The sequence below is a fragment of the Dermacentor albipictus genome, chromosome 10 (assembly GCF_038994185.2).
Source record: "Dermacentor albipictus isolate Rhodes 1998 colony chromosome 10, USDA_Dalb.pri_finalv2, whole genome shotgun sequence".
Classification (NCBI taxonomy): Eukaryota; Metazoa; Arthropoda; class Arachnida; order Ixodida; family Ixodidae; genus Dermacentor; species Dermacentor albipictus.
Window position 1 is genome coordinate 83,108,860 of NC_091830.1, and position 25,316 is coordinate 83,134,175.

The following is a 25,316-nucleotide window of genomic DNA, read 5'->3' on the forward strand; positions in this document are numbered from 1 at the left end:
TGCACCTATACGTGATGAACGCCGTTATTGGTAGTATGCTGTAGTAGTGATGGAATGGATGGAAAGGACACTGTCTTGAGGCATGTGAAATATTTATCGCACAGGAGATGTTGAATGCAGATGATGAACGATGAAATTATTAGCAGTTTCTGAATGGGACCGCTATTCTTCCGGTAGTTCAAATTTGTTACCTTTAAAAGCGAGGACGCTTCCCAGTTCTTGATCGCGCTGCCGGATTGTAGTAAATCTTGACCGCCAAGGCTCCACAGTTGATTACTCGTTGGGCCGAATAAGTGCCGGGCTGTGGAGTAAATTGCCAGTGGCCTGAATAAGTAATGGCACAACGCCGCTGTGAACAGGTGCACTGACGCAGCGGTTGAAGGCTGTTTTGAACCGTCAACATTGAAGTGATCAACAACGTGAGAAACAAAAAAATATTTCGCTTTCAGTAGCAAATAGATAGCTGTGTGTTCATAGAACCTAGTAACATTTACCTGAGATCAAGCACTACCGGTCTTGAACTTCTGCCTTTATTTACTTGTAAGTAATCCCTGCTGACAGGTAACGTATGTGACACTTTTGCTTGTTTCAAACGTTAGATAGGACGAGTATTGCAAATGCAATGCGGACGCCTAACCTTCACTGCTGTACTTTACAAGTAAACGTTCAGCAAGGCACGTACCTACGTTACGTAGACTGGATTTTCAGTCTTTCTGCCGAAACCGAATAGACTCCAGAAGCGGGATCGCGCCTGTGCCTTCCCGAGGTCTTTTACCAGAAAAAACGCCTTAAGCACGTTTTAAACTCCTATGTTGTGAAATCGTATCTTGACGTCAGCCATTACATTTCAACAACAGCAATCTCAAAATATACTGTGGCTTATAGACACCCCTTAAATGACCTTTTTTTTACAATAACAATAGAAAAATGGCCTGACAGATGAGATCTCGTGTGTATAATTATATTGTAATCGATACACTTTGGATCGAATGCGACTTTTGGCGTTCTTGAAAAATGAAAACCAAAATGGCTTCATTATTCTTGGCAGTGTATGTTTTGTGAATGGTTTTCGAAACGCAGGCTCCGTGTTATTTGATGTTTTTTTTTATAATGAGTCGCAGAGTTACACTGTAAAATGGTTCACTTCTTCAAGCAAATCTCAGTTCAAAGATACCTACTGAGCAGCATTCTCTACCGCTCATATACAGTGCTATTATTTGGCAAGATATATCGTATCTAGCGATGACAATGTTGAACTTATATTATCTCTGCAGGAGTAGCGTTTCTGCTAATACTGATGCCAGCTTCTCAGTTTCATTTATAAGTAACCCGCTGATGCCTTTAGACTCTATATTGGGGCACAACAAATTATATGGCAAATTCCCTCCATATCTAATGTGTGTTACATTGCTATATTATTGGACCGGAAAATTGAAATAATGTCTATATTAAATAGCAGTGGGGCTAGAGTATTCTGTAGCAGCATTTATTACCGATTTCTCTATGATGAATAGGAACTTTAGAATCATGGTAAGAGAATACACATAGTAAATACATAGTAAATACAGATAGCGGGCGTAATATATCTATTCTCACAATACTACATAGTAAAATAAACCAAATTTGTTGATTACAGGTACTTGATTGTAGCCTGTCTATGGTGAAGAATAAGGTATGTATTGGTGCCTCTTTTTCTTTACATCAACAAAAACGCTCTGCTCTCCTTTAGGTTAAAGTCCGGGCAGCATTAGTTATTATTCATCACGGAAGCCGTACAATCAAACCGTGCGCTATGAACCACAATTTAAAACAGAGAACGGTAAACAATTGTTACTGTCTTGGTTGCTCAGTTATAGACGTCAATGGCCAGTGAAACCAAACTTACCAGCTATGATGGTGATCGCGCTAGTGCGATTAACACACCCCTATTTTAGCACGCTAGTAAAATTGCTAAATTCGAACTCTTCGTATGCAGCAATCTGAGCTTTCTTTGCAATAATAACGCACCCTTTGCTTGCCGTTACAAATGTCACCAAAAATAGAAAGAGCGCTATCTCAAGGGGCTGTCAGGACCTCGACAGGTACCCTTGCTGTTTTGAAGTCTAGGCCACTGGGCTGGAAGGAAAAGTTCACTGCTCCAGCAAAATTCTTGTTAATCTGGCTTGTTCTTATGACGATATAACACAGCAACCTCGCAAATACGGAACGTCGATTAGAGAGATTGACGGCACGGATACAATATTTTTTTGTTTATGCACTCATTCGTTCCGTACTGGAGCTTTTTGCCTTAATACCTCATCACTGGTGGTAACGCGTTGTCTGACCTAACTAGTCATCCCTTCTCCATTATTAATTACAGCTCTGAACCCGTGAAATGTTGCAAATAATGCCTAGTTTGTGTCTACATACAAGATGCGCTCACTCGTCATTGCTTTATAGTCATCTATAGCGCGGCAGCGTTGTGTTTTTCCAGCGAAGGCTGTATATGACTAAGATTCCGCAGTTTTTTCGTAGGCAAAATGGACAAGAGATTAGAACGCTCGCCGAGAAAAATAGTGTAAAGTCAAGGTTATTGCACTATATAAGCAGGAGAGGTATTGATGGTAGAAACAGCTGCGTTATCGATGGGACGGAAACCCATGCGTAGAACATGCATACGAGGAGCGCCGGAGGGACCAGCAACAAGAACATAAACGGCGCTGGCGTGAAACGACCACAGACGAACAACGTTCTCGGGATGCTTAACGAAAACAAAAATCGCAAGCACGGGCAATCATTCCACTCTGTGAAGATGGAATGGCAACGAAAAAACGTTCGCGAGCTTTGGCTGTCGTCAACTTTCGCTGCCATTCGATCTTGACAGAATGGAAAGGCTGTCATTTTTACCTTGTACATTGTGCATAACTAGAGTGGTAGAGAGCCGCATCTAAAGAGAAACAGCAAGCTATTCTGTGATCGCGCCCCCTCATCCTGCTAAGAAGAATGGTAAGTTACATGCGAAAGAAATTCAATACAGAAAAAAATGACATAGAACCTTAAAATTGAAAGTGTGTTCGCTTCATAAACAAGTGTGGCGCTGGAAATAAAAACAAAAACAGTACACAGGATACCGGCTAAAATAGAAAGAAAGAACGCTGAGCCATTTCATTTCTGAGACTTCAGGTTAGTTAGCAGAGACAAACGCTCATGTAGCCGTTTCTATTAGGGATATGTCATAAGCGTGTTAGAATGCTATAGTGTCTGAATGAAACCGTTTAAATGAATAAATCAGCATACACGTGCACTAAAACAACTGAACCATTTCCCACGCTTGTTAAAGTAGCCACTGTTCTATTTTCTTTAGGCGTGAGGCATATGATGTGTGTCTGTTTAGTGCCGCTTCGTATTGTTGCCGATATCTTCATACCTGAGATTAATATTTCCCCAATCAGTGGTAGACGATTCTCCCAAGGATTGAATACAATTATATTATAACGTGCAAGGGGTCTTATGAAGAGAGCATCAGCTCGTGTAGGCCGGCGTATAAGGCGACGGCATTACAGGGACGTAATCTCAAGTCATAATCATCATAAGCCTGGTTACGCCCATGGCAGTGCAAATGCCTGTCCCATAATTTTCCAACTACCCCGGTCATCTACTAATTGTGGCCATGGCGCTGCAAACCTCTTAATCTCATCCGCCCACCTAAATTTCTGCCACCCCCTGCTATGCTTCCCTTCCCTTGGAATCCCTGCCGTAGTCCTTCATGACCATCGCTTATTTACCCTCCTTATTACATGTCCATCCCATGACCATTTCTATTTCGCGGTTTCTTAAGCATATCTCAAGTATATGAAGCCGTACCAACAAAAAAAAATTCTAGGGTTTTTCAACCCAAAATCCCGATTTGATTATGAGCCCGCCATAATGGGGAATCTGTAAATTTGGAGCACCTGCGGTTCTTTAACGTGCACCTAAATGTAAATACACCGGGGTTTTCGCATTTGGCCCCATCGCAATGCGGCCGCCGTGGCCCGGATTCGATCGCGTGACCTCATCCTTAGGAGGCCAAAGCCATAGCTTGTATGAAAGAACGGCGGTTAAGCCGAACAAAATAATCTTAGAGACATCCCTAGAGAAGTTCCAGGGATATTGGCATTATGTAATTTTGCTGGAAAACCGATGAGTTGACTTGGGACTGCACTCGATAAATCACTTTGGTCGTTGCTTCTAGAGAATATTTAGTGGCCTGTCACCTGTTTCTGAGCACCAGTCAGACAGACGTGCCCACTTTTGCATATGCCCGGAACATATGCGGGCAGTACTTCTACCTCCAGCTTCGCGCCGACACAATGAAGCTTTGACTGAAAATGCGTGCATATTGTGTATTTTATTGTCACTTAGCAGTGACGCAGAATAACAGAGCGGAAAAATTGCGAATGACAAAACTAACTTTTTACTGGGCGAACTTGTTCCCACAAAAACAAGTTGCATTCAAAGCACACCAATAGCGGCGAACATCGGCGATCGTCGAAATCTGATCAGCGGGTCAAGCACGCCCGCTTTTACAGATCAGTCATCGAAGGTAGCAGAGTAATCGCTGATGCCCGCGTGTCTTCCAGAAAGTTCTAGACCATTTGCGGCGCGCATAGGTGCAACCAGACTACACTGGCTTTGCTGACAAGTTACAGCGGACAGAACCATCGATGATATTCCAGAAACTTCCGATACATGCATGCGCATCCTACGCTGAGCAATAACATTTGTCAGACGAAGGAACATGGTCACTCGATAAGCAAGTATACCTGTAGATATATATAACACATACTGCATGCATCTTGCACACTTCGAGGAGGATGCATTAGAAGTGACACAGCATCCTTGCGGGTATAAGGTGAGGAAGATGTGCAAAGACCACACTCTAAGCCCAGACTGCAGCGATAGTTTTTGCGTGAATATCCGCGAATAATTGTACCTACGAGAAAACGGTAGTAGGTAAATAGGAAGGGGACTGCTCAGTTGAGCAGAACTGGCGCTATGTAACTTGCATTCATGCGACAGCTGCGCACAGCAGACCTCGCTGATAAGATTTCGCAGTCTTGGCATGCAGTTCAGCGTTACGTTCGACGCAGGCTAGATCATTACAGACTCAGAGTACTACTCCTATGAGTATATTAAATTAAACACTTTCACGTTTCCTTCTTTTTTCGCAGAGTGCTTTACTGTATACGAAGCTGCATTTGCCTGTTGAGTACACCTACACTGGAGAGAAAGCTTTGGTAAGTGCTTCAAGGTTTGTCAGCATCAGGTAGTGCATCTATATTCTTGGAGCAACTGTAAAAAAAATGTACGCATGAAATCAAAGAATGAATATTATACGACATGCTCCATTCAGTAACTCTTCTAGTTGGCTGTTCGGGTTGCTTCTCTATCAACGGGATCAAACCTACCTCATAGATAACATCGAATCCCTGCAGAACCATGCTGGTCGTTTCATTTTTTCAGATTACTCACGTTTCACTAGCGTCACAGCGTTAAAGGCTCGTGCTGGTCTTGATAACCTTTCTCATCGTCGCAAACTTGCTCGCTTAACACTTTCTCTCAATACTTACCATCATCCATTGCTTCCTAACCATTTCTTTCAATCACCATCGGCGGTCTTTCCGCTTCGTGACCATTCTTCCATGATCAAACGCACCGTTTGCCGCACTTTACCTTTTGTGAAATCATTCATACCCAAACGAATTATTGAGTGAAACCTGCTGCCTGCTTCATTCGCAACTGAAATGAATTCGTCTAAATTTCATGAACTTCTACATAATAAATGCGATGCGTACCTTTTCTTCTAATTTTGTTCCGTTACCTCAATGTGTGCAGTGGTGGCGTAGAGTGCAGCGGTGGCGTAGAGGAAGAACACCCGTCTCGCGTCCAAGAGGTCCGTGGTTTGAATCCCGGTGCCGGCAATTTTCCACCGGATTAAAAAAAAATCTGCGTGTTGATAAAATTGCATAAAACAAGCCCGGAGTGTGGCCTGATTCCGGTGACCAGAACCGGTAACGCGAGCAGGATTGGCACCCTGATGCAGTATTTGGCCACAACCTCCTATATGAACACAACCATCAAACTCCGGCCCTCAGTCCCCAGCAGCTGCGAAGCAAATGACCACGGCGGCGGTCAGACCTGCGACGCAGCAGAGGGTGCTAATAATGCCTGGCTCCGGACAGGCCGCCATTGGAATATGAACCTGGCAACGCTTAACGCTAGTACGTTATCTAGTGAGGTGAGTCTAGCTGTGCTATTGGAGGAATTAGAGGGCAGTGAATGGGATATAATAGGGCTCCGTGAAGTTAGGAGGCCAAAAGAAGCATGTAGAGTGCTAAAAAGCGGGCATATCCTGTGCTACCCGGGCTTAGCGGAAAAACGAGAGCTATGAGTTGGATTCCTGATTAATAAGAATATAGCTGGTAACATACAGGAATGCTATAGCATTAACGAGAGGGAGGCAGGTCTTGTTGTGAAACTTAATAAGAGGTACAAAATGAAGGTTGTACAGGTCTAGGCCCCTACATCCAGTCATGATGTACAGGAAGTCGAAAGCTTCTATGAAGATGTGGAATCGGCGATGGGAAGAGTGAAAACAAAATACATTATACTAATGGGCGACTTTAATGCCAAGGTAGGCAAGAAGCAAGCTGGAGACAAGGCAGTGGGGTTATATGGCATAGGCGCTAGGAATAGCAGGGGAGAGTTATTAGTAGAGTTTGCGGAACATAATAACATGCGGATAATGAATAGCTTCTTTCGCAAGCGGAATAGCCGAAAGTGGACGTAGATGAGCCGAATGGCGACACTAGAAATGAATTCGACCTCACAATCTGTGCTAAGAGCACGTCCACATCATACAAGATGTGGACATGCTCGGCAAGGTGCGCTGCAGTGACCCCAAGATGGTAAGAGCTCAAATTAGCCTAGACCTGAGGAGGGAACGGAAGAAACTCGTGCATAAGAAGCCGATCAATGAGTTAGTGGTAACAGGGAAAATAGAGGAATTCCAGATCAAGCTACAGAACAGGTATTCGGCTTTAACTCAGGAAGAGGACCTTAGTGTTTAAGCCATGAACGACAATCTTGTGGGCATCATTAAGGAGTGCGCAATGGAAGTCGGTGGCAACTCCGTTAGGCAGGATACCAGTAAACTATCGCAGGAGATGAAAGATCTGATCAAGAAACGCCAATGTATGAAAGCCTCTAACCCTATAGCTAGAATAGAACTGGCAGAACTTTTGGAGTTAATCAACAAGCGTAAGACAGCTGATATAAGAAAGTATACTACGGATAGAATTGAACATGCTCTCAGGACCGGAGCAAGCCTAAAAGCAGTGAAGAAGAAATTAGAAATTGGCAAGAATCAGATGTATGCGTTAAGAGACAAAGCTGGCAATATCATTACTAATATGGATGAGATAGTTCTAGTGGCTGAGGAGTTCTATCGAGATTTATACAGTACCAGTGGCACCCACAACGATAATGGAAGAGAAAATAGTCTAGGGGAATTCGAAATCCCACAGGTAACGCCGCAAGAAGTAAAGAAAGCCTTGGGAGATATGCAATGGGGAAGGCAGCTGGGGAGGATCAGGTAACAGCAGATTTGTTGAACGATGGTGGACAGATTGTTCTAGAGAAACTGGCCACCCTGTATACGCAATGCCTCATGACCTCGAGCGTACCGGAATCTCAGAAGAATGCTACCATAATCCTAATCCATTGGAAAGGGGACGCCAAAGACTTGAAAAATTATAGACCGATCAGCTTACTGTCAGTTGCCTGTAAAGTATTTACTAAGGTAATCGCAAATAGAATCAGGAACACCTTAGACTTCTGTCAAACAAAAGACCAGGCAGGATTCCGTAAAGGCTACTCAACAATAGACCATCTTCACACTATCAATCAGGTTATAGAGAAATGTGCGGAATATAACCAAACCTTATATATAGCTTTCATTTATTACGAGAAAGCGTTTGATTCTGTCGAAACCCCAGCTGTCATGGAGGCATTACGGAACCAGGGTGTAGATGAGCCGTATGTAAAACTACTGAAGGATATCTATAGCGACTCCACAGCCAACGTAGTCCTCCATAAAGAAAGCAATAAAATCCCAATAAAGAAAGCTGTCAGGCAGGGAGATACGATCTCTCCAATGGTATTCACAGCGTCTTTACATGAGATATTCAGAGACCTGGATTGGGAAAAATTGGGGATAAAAGTTAATGGAGAATACCTTAGTAACTTGCGATTCGCTGATGATATTGCATTGCTTAGTAACCCAGGGGACCAATTGCAATGCATGCTCACTGACCTGGAGAGGCAAAGCAGAAGAGTGGGTCTAAAAATTAATCTGCAGAAAACTAAATTGATGTTTAACAGTCTCGGAAGAGAACAGCATTTTACAATAGGTAGCGAGGCACTGGAAGTGGTAAGGGAATACAGCTACTTAGGGCAGGTGTTAAGGCGGATCCGGATCATGAGACGGAAATCATCAGAAGAATAAGAATGGGCTGGGGTGCGTTTGGCCGTCATTCTCAGATCATGAACAGCAGGTTGCCATTATCCCTCAAGAGAAAAGTTAATAACAAAAGTTAACATAATAGCTGTGTCTTACCAGTACTCAACTACTGGGCAGAACCCTGGAGGCTTACGGAAAGAGTTCTACTCAAATTGAGGATGACGCAACGAGCTATGGAAAAAAGAATGATAGGTTTAACGATAAGGGATAAGAAAACAGCAGATTGGGTGAGGGAACAAACGCGAGTTAATGACATCTTAGTTGAAATCAAGAAAAAGAAATGAGAATGGGAAGGACATGTAATGAGGAGGGAAGATCACCGTTGGTCATTAAGGGTTACGAACTGGATTCCAAGGGAAGGGAAGTGTAGCAGGGGACGGCAGAAAATTAGGTGGGCGGATGAGATTAAGAAGTTTGCAGGGACGACATGTCCACAATTAGTACATGACCCGGGTTGTTGGAGAAGTATGGGAGAGGCCTTTGCCCTGCAGTGGGCGTAACCAGGCTGATGATGATGATGACCTCAATGTGTTTGATTTTTTTTGTGTTCTGTTTATTCTGTTGCGATTTTCCATTATGTCTGCTTGAGTGTTGCTGTTCTGGTATTTTATTCTTGTTGCCTATTCCTTTAATACGCTTCTCTAGATGTTTATAGAATTTTTGCCACCCCTCTAAGTAATACCCTCGTTGTGAGGGCCTTTAGAGGTTTCTTGAAATAAATCTTGCCTGTAAACCTATAGCACAGCTAAAGAAATGTGCACGAATCCCCCCAAAAATCTATGTGCTCGAGGCAAGGTTTAAATAAGTATGCGTTACACTCGGTTCATAATCGACATGCTAAAACTTATATCGATATTTTTCTGCGTAACTCTCTCTGGGTGTCTTTGGTCTGGTGTTTCTGGGTACTATGGTGCATCGCATGTGTTGAATTAAAGTGGACTCTGGCTACAAAACCGAAATACTGTAAACTGTAGTAAAGACATTTCTCTCCCTGTTACGCGGAGAAGCAGAGAAATAAGAGGCTGTGCCGATAATAACTGTAGAAAACGAAATAAAACGCATGGACACTGCTACGGCCGAAGGGCACATTACAACAGATTGCGTTCGCTTTACCAGTATTCAGTCTGGAACCAGTCGTCTGGAAGCAGCCATACATAAACAAAGGGAGGCTATTATCGTGAGAGAAAGTCAATACTTCGTCCACCAATGCCACTGTGGATTGAACCAAGCTAAAATGCATTATTCGGCCGGGACAGGCAAGCAGTAACCACAGCGCCATCAATCAGCCATTGTACTTTGCAAATAAAGAAACGTTTGGTGAAGCGTAAATTCTTGCTAAAGGGTAAATAAACTTTAAATAAATAAAAGAAGCAACTTTCTGTGCATGGACCATAATCTGATTATGAGGTACACCACAGTGGGTAACTCCAATATAATTTTTTACCACCTTGAGTTCTTTACTCTGCAACTCAATCAATGTCCACGCAGCTTCGTTCCCTTGCAATGCTAAATGCGGGCGTTTCAACCGGGACCGAACCCACGACCTCCAGCTAACGAGCGCAACGCCATGGCCGCTGTGCTACAGCTGCTGGTGATTGGCCAACAATGTGCATCGCTATATGAAGCCAGCTGAAGGCGGAGCCAAGAAACGCTTTAGGGAAATTAACTGTAGTGATGGGCGCAATACAGAAACAATAATGGTAAGCAAAGAGAAATAGGAAGAAAAGACAGCTTGCCAGTCGCGGCAACTGAACCATCATATTCCACAGTAAGCGTCAGATACTCTACCAATTGAGCTACGGTGGCGACTGTCATCCTGTCTACTTCACTGTGTATTTGGGTATATGCACTGCGTCTGCCATTGGAAGAGTACGTAGTGCCACCGCGGCGGATCTACGCCATCAACACAGGCGTCACCTAGTACGCGATCCCTAAACGGGCACATGGTCAATATTCCTGGTAAGCTACTTGAAGTCATAAAAGCTGGTGGAGTCGAGAACCTCACCTGAAAGCGACGATAATGCGTACTGAGAGGCCAGATTTTTGTTAAAAGGTGGAAAGGACAGCTCCTAAACCTATTGCATGTATGTATGTATGTATGTATGTATGTATGTATGTATGTATATATGTATGTATGTATGTATGTATGTATGTATGTATGTATGTATGTATGTATGTATGTATGTATGTGTGTGTGTATGTACGCATGTATGTACGTATGTATCTATGTATGTATGTGCGCATGTATGTATAAGGAAGAGAGGGAGAGAAAGCAAGGGTAGGGAAGGCAGGGAGGTCAACCAGAACAGCATCCGGTTTGCTACCCTACACTGGGGGTGGGTAAAGTAGAATAGAAAGAGGAAGAAAGGGAGAGAGTCAGCACTGGGTACATGTGGGAGGGACACCTTACACAATGACACTATAAGCGGTCTCTTAAGCCCGTGCACTTTAAGTACCGCACTAGTGCACGAATCGCTTTTCGAGCCAGTGCGGTTGTGGCCACGGTCCGAGTATCTTTGACTCGGTGAATGGTCTCGAGTCTAGTCTGTGTAAAGTTGCCCGCAGAGAGAGGCGTTGGACATCGTAGCGAGGGCAGGTACACAATACGTGTTCGATGGACTCCTCGCACCCACAGGAGTCGCACATCGGGCTCTCGGCCATTCCCATACGGTAGGAGTATGCGTTCGTGAACGCCACTCCCAACCACAAGCGACACAACAAGGTTGCTTCGCCGCGGGAAAGGCTAGGTGGCAGTTGTAGCCGTAGCGTGGGGTCCAGTTGACATAATCTGCAATTGAAGCCACTTGATGTCCAGAGATCTTGGGACTTCTATATGGAAATAGAAAAATAGAAAGGAGGGCCTGCCCCCCACTCCCGAGCCGTTCCTGCTTCTACGGCTGGACAAGCTTATGGAAGGGATTAGGCAATGAACCAAAGGAAATCCTAGGCGAAAGCAACCACAGTAATTAATAAAATCGGTAATATTAGGAAAATATAAAAAAAAGTGGAGGAAATCGTGTGCCACCGGTGGGTGTTCAATCGGTAAGCACCTCCATCCTTATCCTCAAACTGCGAGTACCGTTAGGCGCATGTTGCAGCGTTAGAATAACTGAATATATGGTTGTGCCTCAGATATGCGCTTTCTGTGATTTTTTCTAGGTGTGCTCCTTTAACGTACTCGAAAGTACCGGTGCTGGAATACAAAATGTAGACGACAGCGTTGCAGTTTTGCGGATGGCAGTCTTCACATATGGATGGACGTGAAGGAAAATATCTCTGAAAAGTGCGACTTTCACCAAACGAATTTGCATCATGCACGACTACGTTCAAGATTGATATGTGCACACTTGCCGCACTCGGAAGCAAAGATGAATATAAAGGATTTGAAAAAAGGAAGTCACACAAGAAGACTGGTGTTCACATGGTGTTCCCTGTATCTGATAAAGAAACTCACATAATAATCCCTTGCCTACCTATGAAGAGTATAATATAATGAATGTGCGAAAATGTAACAAGTGATCATCGTAGATACGCGTATTGATTTACACGTAGTAAATGATCGTCTTGCACAAGGTTTACAGACATTCCTTGGGCTATGTATATACGTGCTATAGTTGGATATGTGCTGGTTCTTCAGAAGGTATAACATTTTTACGTTAGGATGTTGTCCGCTTTCAGCAGTGTTTACAAGTGCCTTACCAGAAGGTGCATGTTATAGGGAATCCTTTAGGTAATCCCACAGACAAACAGCTTGTAGACATATAGTAAAACGTTCTAAAAACCAGATATGTTGCGCCAATTATACGACCACAAAGGAAATGCGCACACACGGGATACAGGAGCCGTCACCTATATGTGTGTGTCGTGAAAGACACGCCATTTCATAGCGAGTTACCGACTCTTTTCCGTGCATGGTGTCACTAGCCACTCATTGTGGGCTGATCCCGGATATACAAGGTGTTTCAGCGAACACTTTCAAAAGTTTTTAAAATTTGCCTTTGGCAGATGGCTCAATTCTAGTTTATGAGCCGGTCTGCTCGAAGCGGTGACAGAACATGCACAAAATTTTGAAATTCAAAATCGACTAACTACCAAGAATTCACTTATTAATATTTTAGCTAATATTGTTTTGACCCATAGTGGAATTTATAAACTCCAGCATTGTACATCGCAAGGTGGATTCACTTGGAACGAATTCTGAGGAGGGCAACAGGTTCGATTTATAAATTACCGAATTTTAGGCAGGAATACATTGGTATTGCAGTTACTGCGGTGCTTCAGTGCATGAAACGACGTTTTTACAACGAATTAACTGCCACGCCAATGCATTTTCCCAAAGTTCCGGAATTAATGTCTCGAAATTGGAGTCATCTTGAAAATTTGTTCCAACTCGATCCGGCTGGCGACCTCCACGGCTCGAATTTGTAAATTGCAATGTGGGCCATAATGTAATTAGAAACTTAATTAGTGCATTTTCAATATATGTCAATTTTTCATCTCAATTCCTTCTGCATTTACTGTGCGCCGCTTCCAGTAGACCAGCTCATCAAATACAATTGTGGTATCTGCGAAAAATAAATTCTACCAAACGATCCGCAGCCTGATGCTGTAACGTTTCGACTAGGGGAAAAAATACGAGACGGTTGGATGAATATCCAGAAGAAAGTTCCTAGTGCAAGCCACTGCGTTATGGCGCATGGCGTGTTTTATTTGATTATTCATATTTAGGGACGTTCCATACGATCTTTCGCGGTCACCGCTAAATACAAATATAAAAGCTGATTTTTCACATTTGAACACGACATTCGATGAACAGGCCATAAGCTGCACGCTTTAGATTTTGGTTAGGGTTTCAACGTCAATTGGCGAAATATGTCCAGTCGCGTTCGTGCTCCAATCGCCATACTGGTGCACAGGAACACCTGTATTCTAAGACTGCTGATTAAACGCATTTGTTTGCTCGAACGACTTGTAAGATAGATGTGCAGACCCTCCCAGCTTGTGCCAGCTTTTTGCCGCACGTTGTTCCCGTGGGAGCACATGTCGGTGTGAGTTTTTTTTCGAGAGGCTCCACATCCCTCACATCGCGCAAACCTGCTGTGCTTGGTAATTGTGAGAGCGCCAGCAGAGGACCTCCTGCGAAACGCTAATCACAGTCGAGCAAGGAGGGCCCACAAACCGCGGCAAGAGCACTCTGTTCGGCCACATGCGGGAACAACGCACTCAAGCGTGTGTCATACAGGAGGCGGCTCGACGCCGCGGGCGCCCAGGCATGGCGCTGCGGAAACAGGGGGCCGAGGCTAGGCGACAATAATGAGGAACCCCATTAGAGAGAGAGAAAGAGAATAGTATTTGATTGAGTGAAAAAGAAAGGGGTGTTGGGAGTGGTTGGATGGGTGCCTATTCCGAGACTCCACTACCCAGAGCTACTCACCGGGCATGGTCGAGGAGACCCCTTTTGGTCTCCAGGTGAGGGTCGGCGAGAATGGTTTCCCACTACTTCCCACTTGTGATTTTCAATCCCAACAGGAGGGAATTCAATTTCGGCGCCTGCTCTTGCATTCCGACGTTACGTGGGCTAGAGTTGGCATCCCCCCGCACCACGGGCAGTGGCCAGGATATGCCGTAGGCCAGATGGCGTGCCACAGTCCGAGGTGCGGGTGGTATTTCTCTGAATATTATTCGAAAGTCCCGAGCATCCACTGCGCTCAGACTCGGGTGGGGCCCTGCGCATGTTGTGCGTTATAGACGTTGGTGCTCAAGGACTTCGAGTGGAAACTTCAAAGGATCTGATCTAAGTGTATCGGCCCACACTCTCGCTCGTCAAGCTAATTCTGGAGCGAGAGCATCTGCCCTTTTGTTACCCGCCACCCCCGCCTGGCCCAATGACTGTGCGTTTCCCGGACCGTGTGACCTTGTATGCGTAGGGCACACGCCGCTACTCTGCCTTGCATGAACAGGCGACAATCCACCTGTCGGCCCGTAAGGATCACAGATGGCTGACAATTGGTCCGGCGGCTATCTCCACGATGCCTATGAGTTTAGTCCTAATTGTTGCACCATTGTGAAATTTCGATCAGACTGTAGGGCTTGCGGCCACTCTTATATGACCACCTGGTCCCGGAGCCGCATCAGTGTACAGTGCGTCAGCAGAATTTGCAAGTATTTTTATGTTGGTGTGCCCGATCCTTGCGGCAGCCTTGGTGGTAAAAAGGGCTCATGATTTCGTAAACTGAAACCACTCTGAGGCTTTTGCTCGTCGTTCTAGGTAGAGCCAGTAATTCTTGCTAGCCGTAGTGTGGTCTTACGGGCTGGCCAAGTGTTTCTGGCAGCTTTATACCGGTAGGGGATAACTTTAGGCACTGCCTTTGCCATATAAATACCGCACCCTTTAGTCCTTCGAAGGTGTGGTATACTCCCAATGCACTTAGTTTCACCGTGAAGATGCCCATAGGGAGTTTGATGGCGGCTTTGTAGGCCGTTCGTATAAGGACGTCTATCTGCTCCAGTTCCGTTTTACACAACTCCTGATAAGGGAAGCTGTAGCTGTATGTTGAGTGGGCATGTGAGCAGCACTAGTTGCACTATGCCTCATGCGCAACTTTTCATCGCTCTGCAGATTTTCCTGATGCTGGCCCTTGTTTCACCATCTGCGCCCATCCAAACGTGCCCTACCATGGGCGAACGCGTCGATGCTGTCCAAGATCAAGAGCCCGTCACCGGCACGTGTGGCCTCCATAATCTTCCATCCTTACTGGATGTACCGCTAGATGGACACCGCATCGTTTCTGGGACGACGTCACTGGTTGATTCACCGCCCTTTCCCAGCCCCTTCAAAAGCAGCTTGCTGATGAACTACTCCTTCAGTGGGCATGTGAGCAGCACTAGTTGCACTAAGCCTCATGCGCAACTTTTCTTCGCTCCACAAATTTTCCTGATGCTTGCCCTTGTTTCACCATCTGCGCCCATCCAAACGTGCCCTACCATGGGCGAACGCGTCGATGCTGTCCAAGATCAAGAGCCCGTCACCGGCACGTGTGGCCTCCATAATCTTCCATCCTTCCTGGATGTACCGCTAGATGGACACCGCATCGTTTCTGGGACGACGTCACTGGTTGATTCACCGCCCTTTCCCAGCCCCTTCAAAAGCAGCTTGCTGATGAACTACTCCTTCAGTGGGCATGTGAGCAGCACTAGTTGCACCATGCCTCATGCACAACTTTTCTTCGCTCCACAGGTGCGTAACAATTTGACCCTGTATGCTAAACGGAGTGATAATCGCTCACTTTTGCTGCTCCCATGCCCACTTGTCTTATATGCTACTATGTGTGATTGTTGCGACGTGGCGCCGTTGTTGTTGCAATGCGGTGATGTCGAGGAAAACCCGGGGCCTCCAAGGGTGCAGAGGTCGGCTCAAGATGACTCTGCGTCGAGTAGTCTTCCCGAATCCCAGTCGGATCAAATGAGTGCAGTGCTATTAATGCTAAAAGACATAAAGAAGTCGACAGTCGAGCTTGCCAAAGGTCAGTCCGAATTGAAATCGGATATGAAGGGCGTGAAAGCCAGCCAAAACACAATCGAAGGCAAGCTAACTGATATTTTCCGCCGTCTCGAATCACTTGAGAAAAAATCTGAAGCCCTAGACACATTTTCCAAAGATATCGCCATACTTCAAGAGAGCGCTGAACGGTCAAAAAAGCAGCAGGACACCATAGTCTCGCGCTTAGATGACTTGGAAGACAGGTCAAGGCGGAATAACTTGGTTTTTCACGGCATACCCGATTCCCATGAGTCATGGCTGCAAACTGAACAAAAAACCGTGGATGCCCTGTCGTCAGCTATGGGAAATGCCTTGCCACCAAACTCAGTTGAACGGGCGCATCGAATCGGGACTTTTATGCGAAGCATATTACGAGGGCTCAACCCAGCTCCTCAGGCGCGGCGGTGACCATGAAATCACGTGACACCGTGACGTCACGACAGAGGAGAAGTGGCTTTGGCTCAACTCTTGCAAGACCGGCTGGGTGGGAATCGAACCAGGGTCTCCGGAGTGTGGGACGGAGACGCTACCACTGAGCCACGAGTACAACGCTTCAAAGCGGTACAAAAGCGCCTCTAGTGAATGCGGTGTTGCCTTAGAAACGCGCTGTTTCTAAGGCGTGCGTCTCTTGCTCAGGCGCACATTTCGTTGCCGCGCCGAACGCTGCTTTGCTCGACGCTCACCGCGTCCAATGCGGGGCGCGTAGTCGCTGCCCTGTAGCCCATTGTCTTACACCCCTTGGCGGGTCGACGGGAACGCTGTCGCGTTCCACTCTTGAAGGCGAAGAAGTAATGCATGAGTTGTTTCTTCGTCTAGCCGAACCAAATATAGCCAAGCAACAGCAGTTCACCAGGCTAAACAGTGGTTCAACAACTAAAATAAAGGCTAGTATGCTTCGCATCCTGGGCTTAACCTTACCTAAGCCACAGCCATTTTTTTCAAACACAAAATGTCGTCCGGTTATAATGAAACTAACAAATTTCAAAATTAAGGAGAGCATACTTTCGTCGCGCAGCCAGCTTAAAAATAGTAACATTTCAGTAACTGAGGACTTCTCGCCTGCGACAAGGCTCGCTCGAAAAGAGCTTGTCGAATTTGTTAAAAACCAACCTAATTCCCCCTCTATTAAACTACGTTTTATCAAGCTTTTCATTGATAATCAGTGTTTTATGTATGATTCAACAACTGACAGCGTTAAGCAAGTTAAAAGTAGTGTTCCAGATCACGCAAGCGCACCTGACAATCTGCGTCATCATCCTGCTACATAGCAATGCGCAAAGGGCAATGGCGTATCTTTAACACCACAACTCTCCGTGCTTGTTGCAAACGCTCGAAGTGTGTTTCGCAAACGCGTGGAACTAGAATCGCTCATCGATAGCTGTAATGCTGGTATCATTGCATTAACAGAAACGCGGCTACAACCCCATGTGCAAGATTGTGAAATCTTTGACTTGTCTCGATTTCACACTTTCCGTTGCCATCAAGTCCATTGCCATCAAGGTCATCAAGTCCACTTATACTGTAACCTGGAAGTTGTGTGCGCGTGCGTCGATATCGGTTACCGTAAAATTACGATTGTTGTCTGCTACCGCTCTCTATCCTACCCATCCACTTTCACCAGTGAGCTTCACGATGTGCTTAACACCCTTACTTTGCGGCATCCTTCGAACCCCATCATATTATTGGGGGATTTCAATTTCCCCAAGATATGCTGGACTACTGAACCTCCGCACTGTTATCCATTTTCTTCGCAAAGTAACGACTTTCTTGATCTCTGCTCTTTGTTTTCCCTAACACAATTAGTATTAGAACCAATGAGGATCTCGGAAAGCGCCGCAAACCTCTTTGACTTAATATTATGCTCTCATCCTGACATAGTTACCAATGTTTCATGCTTACCGGGCTTTAGCGATCACCTGGGTCTTTCTTTCAACATATTATCTCCTGTGATAAAACCAATTGTTGAAAAAAAATAATTTACCACTACGATAGGGCAAACTTTGACGATATTAATATTCATCTAGCTAATTTTCTTGATCCTTTCGTAAGCCAATTTGATGATCGCATGGTTGATGAGAACTGCACCGTTTTCAAAAATAAGATACATGAGCTCACCGACAAGTTTATTCCATCAAATGTAATATCCTGCAATGTTAAGAAACCCTGGTTCAATTCCAAGTTAAAAAGGCTTACAAACCGAAAAAAACGACTGTATCGAATAGCCAATAAAAGTTCACTGGCATCGAAATGGGACGCTTATAAGGAGGCAAACAGTACTTACACAGAAGCCATTAAACTTGCCAAAAAGACATTCCAAGTACACACTTTGCCCACAATGCTTGCTAATGACCCTAAAAGGTTTTGGCGTGTTATTAACCCTTCCAAAGATAATTAAATCACGTTGATTGATTCCAACGGTTCACCGGTACCCGAAGATGTATGTCCCCATAGCCTTAACTCTGTGTTCTGTAACAACTTTATCGTATGTAGTAACTCTGTGCTTCCAACGCTCGAGTCTTGCAATTACCCACCTATGGACTTTATTATCATTGAACCTCTTGGGGTCGAAAATGTAATTAAAGGTCTTAAGTTGTCATCAAGTCCCGGTGCTGATTTGGTTAACGCGAAATTCCTGAAAAATACTGTTGTTTATTCATCTGTTCTGCTCTCGAAAATTTTTCAGCAATCCTTAGATACCCATCGGCTACCTACAGATTGGAAGGTCGGGAAGGTGGTCCCACTTCATAAGTCCGGTAGCAAACATTCGCCACTCAACTACCGCCCCATTTCCCTCACAAGCATTCCTTGCAAGGTTCTTGAACATATTCTGCACTCACATTTAGCTAAGCACTTACACAATAATTCATTTTTTACAAAAGCACAACATGGTTTCCGAAAAAACTTGTCATGTGAAACCCAACTTCTTTCTTTTACTCACAGCCTTCATCTTATTCTCGACAAAGGTTCTTTCGCAGACTGTGTTTTCTTTGATTTCGCCAAGGCCTTCGACAAAGTGTGCCATAAATTACTTCTATTTAAGCTTAGTAAACTTAATCTTGATCCTCACCTGTTTGCATGGCTTGAACATTTTCTCTTTAATCGGTCACAGTATGTTGTGGTTGAAAATCATATGTCCTCATCTAATCCTGTAGACTCTGGTGTGCCCCAAGGATCTGTTATAGGCCCTCTTCTTTTTTTAATTTACATTAACGACTTACCCATTGACGTTTGTTCTAACATTTACCTTTTCGCAGATGACTGTTTTATCCTCCGTGAAATCTCGGACAAATCTGATAACAAATTCTTACAAGACGATATAAACGCTATCTCTAACTGGTGTGACGTATGGTTAATGCAACTTAACGTAAGTAAATGTAAATGTATGCGTGTAACTCGCAGCCATATTCCTCCACCGAACTCTTACCTTAATGATACTCCCCTGGAGGTCGTAACCTCGTATAAATACCTAGGCGTCCACATAACCTCATCACTTTCCTGGTCGTTGCACATCGATAACGTAATTAACAATACTAATCGCATGCTAGGTTATCTTCGCCGAAACTTTCCTTCTGCTCCTACATCATTAAAATTAATTCTATACAAAACACTTATTAGGAGTAAAATGGAGTACGCTTCATCCATCTGGGACCCGCACCTCGAAACCCTTACTCAATCACTCGAACTAATCCAAAACAATGCCGTACGTTTCATTCATAGCAACTACAGCCGTACATCAAGCGTAACTGCCATGAAAAACTCTTTGCTGCTTGCTCCTCTCTCAGCCCGGCGTAAGTGCTTTCGCCTTGCTTTATTTCATAAACTATATTTCCACAATTCGTACCTATGCGATAATCTAATATCACCTCCTACCTACATTTCCTCTCGCATCGACCATAGCCACAAGGTTGGAATCATTCAGTGCCGCACCAGAACCAGTAACGAATCATTCATTCCTAGGACCTCTCAGGAATGGAACCACCTTCCCGGCGCAGTTGTCGCAATCAAGGGCAACTCAAAGTTTCGTTCGGCATTATCAGACATCATTACTCCCGGATGCAATTAACTAACCACAGTTGTTGTTTATTGCTGCTTTGTTTATTTATTTGTGTATATTTTTTTACCCACTCCACTCTGTAATACTTCGGTCTTGAGGGTACAATAAAATAAATAAATAAATAAATAATGCAGCTGATTACAAAGGCGTGAACAATTCGGAAAGTTTAGGCCTCGCTAAAGCTGCTGCGATGATTCGTCCTTCGTACGAGCCCAGATATTTGTTGGACTGTCGTTCGGAGAGTTCTGGTTCTGAGTTCTGAGAGTTCCCATTGTTTGTGCCTTTCTCAGCTCTTCTGCGCCTTGCCGATGCGAGAATTGCGGTTTGCAGTGCCCATTGTCATGAATTCTGATGAATTTAGATTTCTCCGGCGCGCAAGCCATACCGCCCTTAGGGCGAATCGGTGTACCGTTTGTATCGCTTTTTGCAGCACAGTTTCTTTGTGGCCCTGGGTTTCTTCTGTTATCAAACTCGTGATGCTGTTTGCGTAAAGTGTGAATTTTAGGTCCGATATTTGTTCCAGTCGTCGGGATACCCTGTTCATGCCCATATTGAAGAGCAAAGGGGACATGGTTGATACTTATGAAGTTCCACGATTGGGCATCCCGAGAGTTTCAGAAAGCACTTCTTATAGCCTATTGCGGCTTTTCGGCCCGTTAGGAAGGAGCGAATGTAGCTATAGGTTTTTACACCAGAAGCCGTTTTGCTTAGCTCGTGCCGAATTAGGTCGTGTGTCATGCTGGGCCACCAATTGTGCAACCACTGCGTATTCTGCCCCTGTTGGGGTGTTGTTGATCACCCTGTCATGCAGTATTAGGAATGTGCCCTACGTAAATATCTGCTGCCTAAAACCGTCCATGTTCTCAGGTAGGTAGTCGTTTTCTTCTAGGAGGTTCGTTAGTCTATTAGTATGACTTTTTCAAATAGTTTCCCTAGACATTAGGTTATATATATATGGGCCGCAGGTTTTGCCCGCTGTGGGCTTTCCCGGCCTCTTGTATAACAACTATGCACGCTTCATTCCATTGCGTCGGTGGCAATCCTGTGCTCAAAATCTGCTCTGTGAAGTAGTCTGTAAGCTTTTCTAGATGCTCATCACTAAGGTTTCGTTGCATTGCTTAAGCTAGTTTTTCTTGACCGGGAGTGATGTTCCATCGTCCGGATTGCCCCGCTACGGTAAGTTCTGCCTTTCAGACAGGAGCGTCTAGCGTCCCATTTAAGGGGCCGTTGTACTTGCGTGTGACTGGAGCCACAGTTTCCGAGCCGATGTAACTCTCCCGAAGCCAGTTTATTATTGCTTCATTCGAGCCTCTGAAAGCCCCAGCAGGTGTAATGGTTCTGTTGGTGACGTTTTTGTACTGTCCGGCTCCAGCATGCTTCGCAGTATTGCCCATGGTATGGATTTCGTTAATGTGCTTATCATAAAGTCGCAAAACCGTAGTGAGTTTTTCGCTTCCAGTATGGTAGCATAGTTTGCCTTTTCAGTTACTTCGGCTATTTTGATTTTGAGTTTCCCGTTTAATCTATACCTTTGCCACCGTCCAGTGAGCCACCTCCTGCAATCCAATAGGTGCCGGCCGTGGTTGTCAATTACCGGGTTTTCCGGGGAAAGACAGGGCTCCCGTTACTGCGGGACCACGTAGGGGCGCTGCTGCTTTGGAGCTACAGTGTGCACCGAACACGAAGGAACAAGTTCTTTCAGCGTCTAGACCACAGAGTCGCCCTAGCACGAATGCGCGTCATCCTTGTTTCAGTGCAATGAGCGCTTCAGTAGAGCTAATTAACAAGTGAAGACCTATTTCAGCAATGTGAGGAATGCGGTGCTTTGCGACGAAAGCCGGGCACTGACGAATGCTAACACGGCTGCTACGTGCGGGAAAAGTATAGCAAAAGCTGGAAAGGTCTGAACAGCGGGGTTAGAATTGTTTTCAGGAAACAAAGCTGCCTTACCTGATGTCTCAGAATGTAGCTGCTGCTCCGCTCCAGATTGCAACGCGAACACACTTACACAGATTTCCCCAACTCCTGTTGAAATACAGATTCAAACGAAAAGCGTGCAGTTCATGTGAGTATTGTTCTACGGAAACGTAATGAAACTAACCAAATGAGCAGTTTTGAGCTTAAGTGTGAAAGACGGCGAATGATCGCATAGAGTGTTCATAGACTTGACATCGCAAGAAACGGGTCCATGCTCTTTGGCCCGCTGGCTTTTACTCGGGAAATGCTTCAAGATGTTCGATGCCGCTTGCGCGCGCAAGCGCCCGCGGACTACTGGTTACAGCATCAGGTTGCTATGCTGGGGGTTCTCTATTCGAATCTGGTTGTCATGCGTATGTACTTGTTTATTTATTAGGTAATAAACGTCGGTATATATACATATTACGCACATCAAGGTAACCACGTCACGGTAAGTTGGAATTTCTCTGGGGTTCGCTTTTAGTTCACGATTAGATACTTGCAAGCATACCTGACTCGGAAAAGTGGTGGTAACTCTCTAAGCAAGATTTCATTAATGAACACTTGCTGGTGGTGTTTTGCAACATATTGTAAAAAATGTGGCTCTCCACTGTTTAACAGCTGCAGAATTATTTGTCGAACCAAGAATAAGCTTACAAGCGATAATACCGAAGTAAAAGATATGGAAATATTGGGTGAAGTGTACGAAAGCATCTCATTCATTGCGCTAACAGCACAACAATTCAATTTTCTTGGTTTGTCAACACGGATTACCTAAAACTGGTGGGTTGTGCAGCCTTCTGCGGTTTCCAGTTCTGTGCACTCACTTGTTCTTATTATGTTCGCGTCAGTTGTGCATAAAGTAGCAACTGCTTTCATCGTTCGTAATGGCAAGCCTTCGTGTGGTTTGGGCTTTTGACAATGCTGACACGAGTGCGCATACATTACAACATCCTGACACATTCCCTACGAGCTTTCTCGCAAAATTGTGTCGTGATAGCCGCCGACTGATTAAGAGTCGTGGCAGTGCCGTAGGACGAATTTGACCAACATATGCGGCAAAACCAGCCTAGCAGGGTTGTCTATGCTTTCGAGGACCTGGTGTACGTACGTCACCATGTAGTGGTCAGAGTGCTGGGCGCCTGTTGTGGCGTCATTGCCTTGCAATACAATGATCGAGTACCTCAGGGAAGGGCGTGGTATTCTCCTGAGCTGCCCCAGCGATGTGCAGAGTAAGTCTGGAACACTCTCATCAGTGGCACTCCTGAAGCTTTTACATGTTTTGGGGTGGAAACTGCAGCTTGCGAGAGCGCATCAGCAACTCATCTTAAGGAGCCCTTATACTCAAACGGACTAGTTGTAGCGGTGCAGCGTAAAGCAGCATCGTGAGCGACACGCACCCGGGTTCTCAAAGTGATAAAGCAAACACGGTTCCCCTTGATAACAAGCTCGGCACTGATGTGGCAGTATATTTTACACTTAGCCAATAAAAGACATTCCCAAACCTACACAAATACCAAAAAATGTACCCACTAATATACCGAGGCGTCTGCTCCTGATGCGGCAACGCACACCCAACACGCTTTTACACCTCGTGGAGGGGCTGCGGCAAACAATAAGACTGCAATGCACCTAGCTCATCACTTGAGCGACCGGAGGTACAGCCAACCGGCGATACCCTGGGGGTCCGAGAAGCGCTCTTTCAGCAAGTATTTCGAGAAGCCATGGCCAGCAGAGTCCGGGAATGAGGACACCACCCACTCTACCTCAAGAGGAATGATCTCTATGTTTGAAATAATTGTTTTCTCTATCTCTCTTCCCCTTGGAATGTATGAATGGCAAATCGAGTTCTATTTAAAAACATCTCAAGCATTTTTAGCGCAAAATGAATGACATGCATACAAGCTACGTAGTACTGCAGTGTTTGTCAGCAGCAATAAACGTATGGCTTTAGAAAGCAGCCGGTATTAATTCATCATCGTTTTACTACAGTAGCACCGCGCCTTGACCTAAGCGGTTTGGATATGTTTGCTCGGTAGAAGTTTTGATGAGCTCTGGTCACTACAATCATGTATTTCGCGGTATCGCTGTAAACAATGACCGGCACTCGTCTTGCTGCTTTTTTGGCAACAGCATTTTGGCTCTTAAATTAGAAGCTGATTCAAAGGCTGCGATATTTCCAGCCACTATAGACAAAAACTGGCGGTAAAACGTCAGCATATTAATGATGTACTGGAGACTTGCTACATCCCCGAGAACTGCATACCTTCAGATAGCGTGAAATTATCTGGATTCCTGCGAAGCAGACCATTGTCCGCCAAGAAAAGAAGGAAGTCAACCTTCGACGTCGATAGATGTATAATCCCAATGTGAATATCAGCCCAATGTCGTGGCGGCGCTTTAGTGCATAATTCCATATAATAAATTTTTTCGTCAAACAAACCCTAAGCGACATTGAGATCGTGCAATTACAAAAAGAAATAACTTTTGTTTAGCTTCACCTAAAATTGGGTCCATCATTCTCTGGGAAGTGCTGGGAGAATCTTGGACCAAATGGTTGGTGCAGAAACAGAATCAGCCATGGTAGTATGTGAAAGCAAGCTTGGTTTCGTTATCTGGATGTACTTGTATTAAAGCAAAGCTCTGTCTCACTGTGATTTGTTCATGGGCGCCACAAACGCACTGCAAGAAAGCCAACTTAGGCATCTGCGTAGAACACTACAGTTTACATTCGCAGTACCGCGCCACCGTCGACTGGTCGGCCAGTCAGTGCCTGATAACGACGCCAAGCAAGGAGCTCAGCAAGAGTAGTGCCTGTAAACAAAGTTCACTGGAAGCGCAAGTTGCATCTGCTCGGCATGGCATCACCCCCTTCCCGGTTAACTGAGCTTCCCTACATATCGGATGCATCAATTGCGCGTGAACACGAGCTTGTTCTAGGATCTTGAAAGCAAATCAGCACCCCTTTCTTAAAGAAAGATGGTTGAACGCTACACTACTCAGACGAACTGTATATATCTGCATTTCATTAGGCACGTCACGCACTGCATTCGTGGCCGTCACTATGGGTAGGCCGCGGTTGCGGCGCACGGCAGAAGATGTGTCTGCTGTACGCGAACGTAAGCTCGAGCGCGATCGTGCCTGTAAAGCCGACCCAGTGTATCGGTAACGGCATGCAGGGCTCGTTGCGTGGTCGTTGGTTTGGACATTGATTCAGTTTGTAT

General features: G+C 45.1%; 1 protein-coding gene across 8 annotated transcripts in view; it reads left to right on the forward strand.

Annotated features, from left to right (window-relative positions):
* Positions 1–16: 16 nt before the first annotated feature.
* Positions 17–25,316, forward strand: part of LOC139050526 (uncharacterized) — a 265,834-nt gene continuing 240,534 nt past the window's right edge. Inside the window, exons 1-5 of one of the 8 annotated variants that reach the window (XM_070527027.1) lie at positions 21–540; positions 1,637–1,672; positions 5,193–5,258; positions 19,337–19,446; positions 19,800–19,870. In XM_070527027.1, the coding sequence (XP_070383128.1) occupies positions 19,831–19,870 (40 nt within the window). In that variant the 5' untranslated portion in view covers positions 21–540; positions 1,637–1,672; positions 5,193–5,258; positions 19,337–19,446; positions 19,800–19,830. Of the gene's footprint in view, positions 541–1,636; positions 1,673–5,192; positions 5,259–5,856; positions 6,260–11,701; positions 12,001–19,336; positions 19,447–19,799; positions 19,871–25,316 lie in introns of those variants that run through there. The other 7 variants (XR_011508920.1, XR_011508922.1, XR_011508921.1 and 4 more) reach the window with 7 other exon arrangements.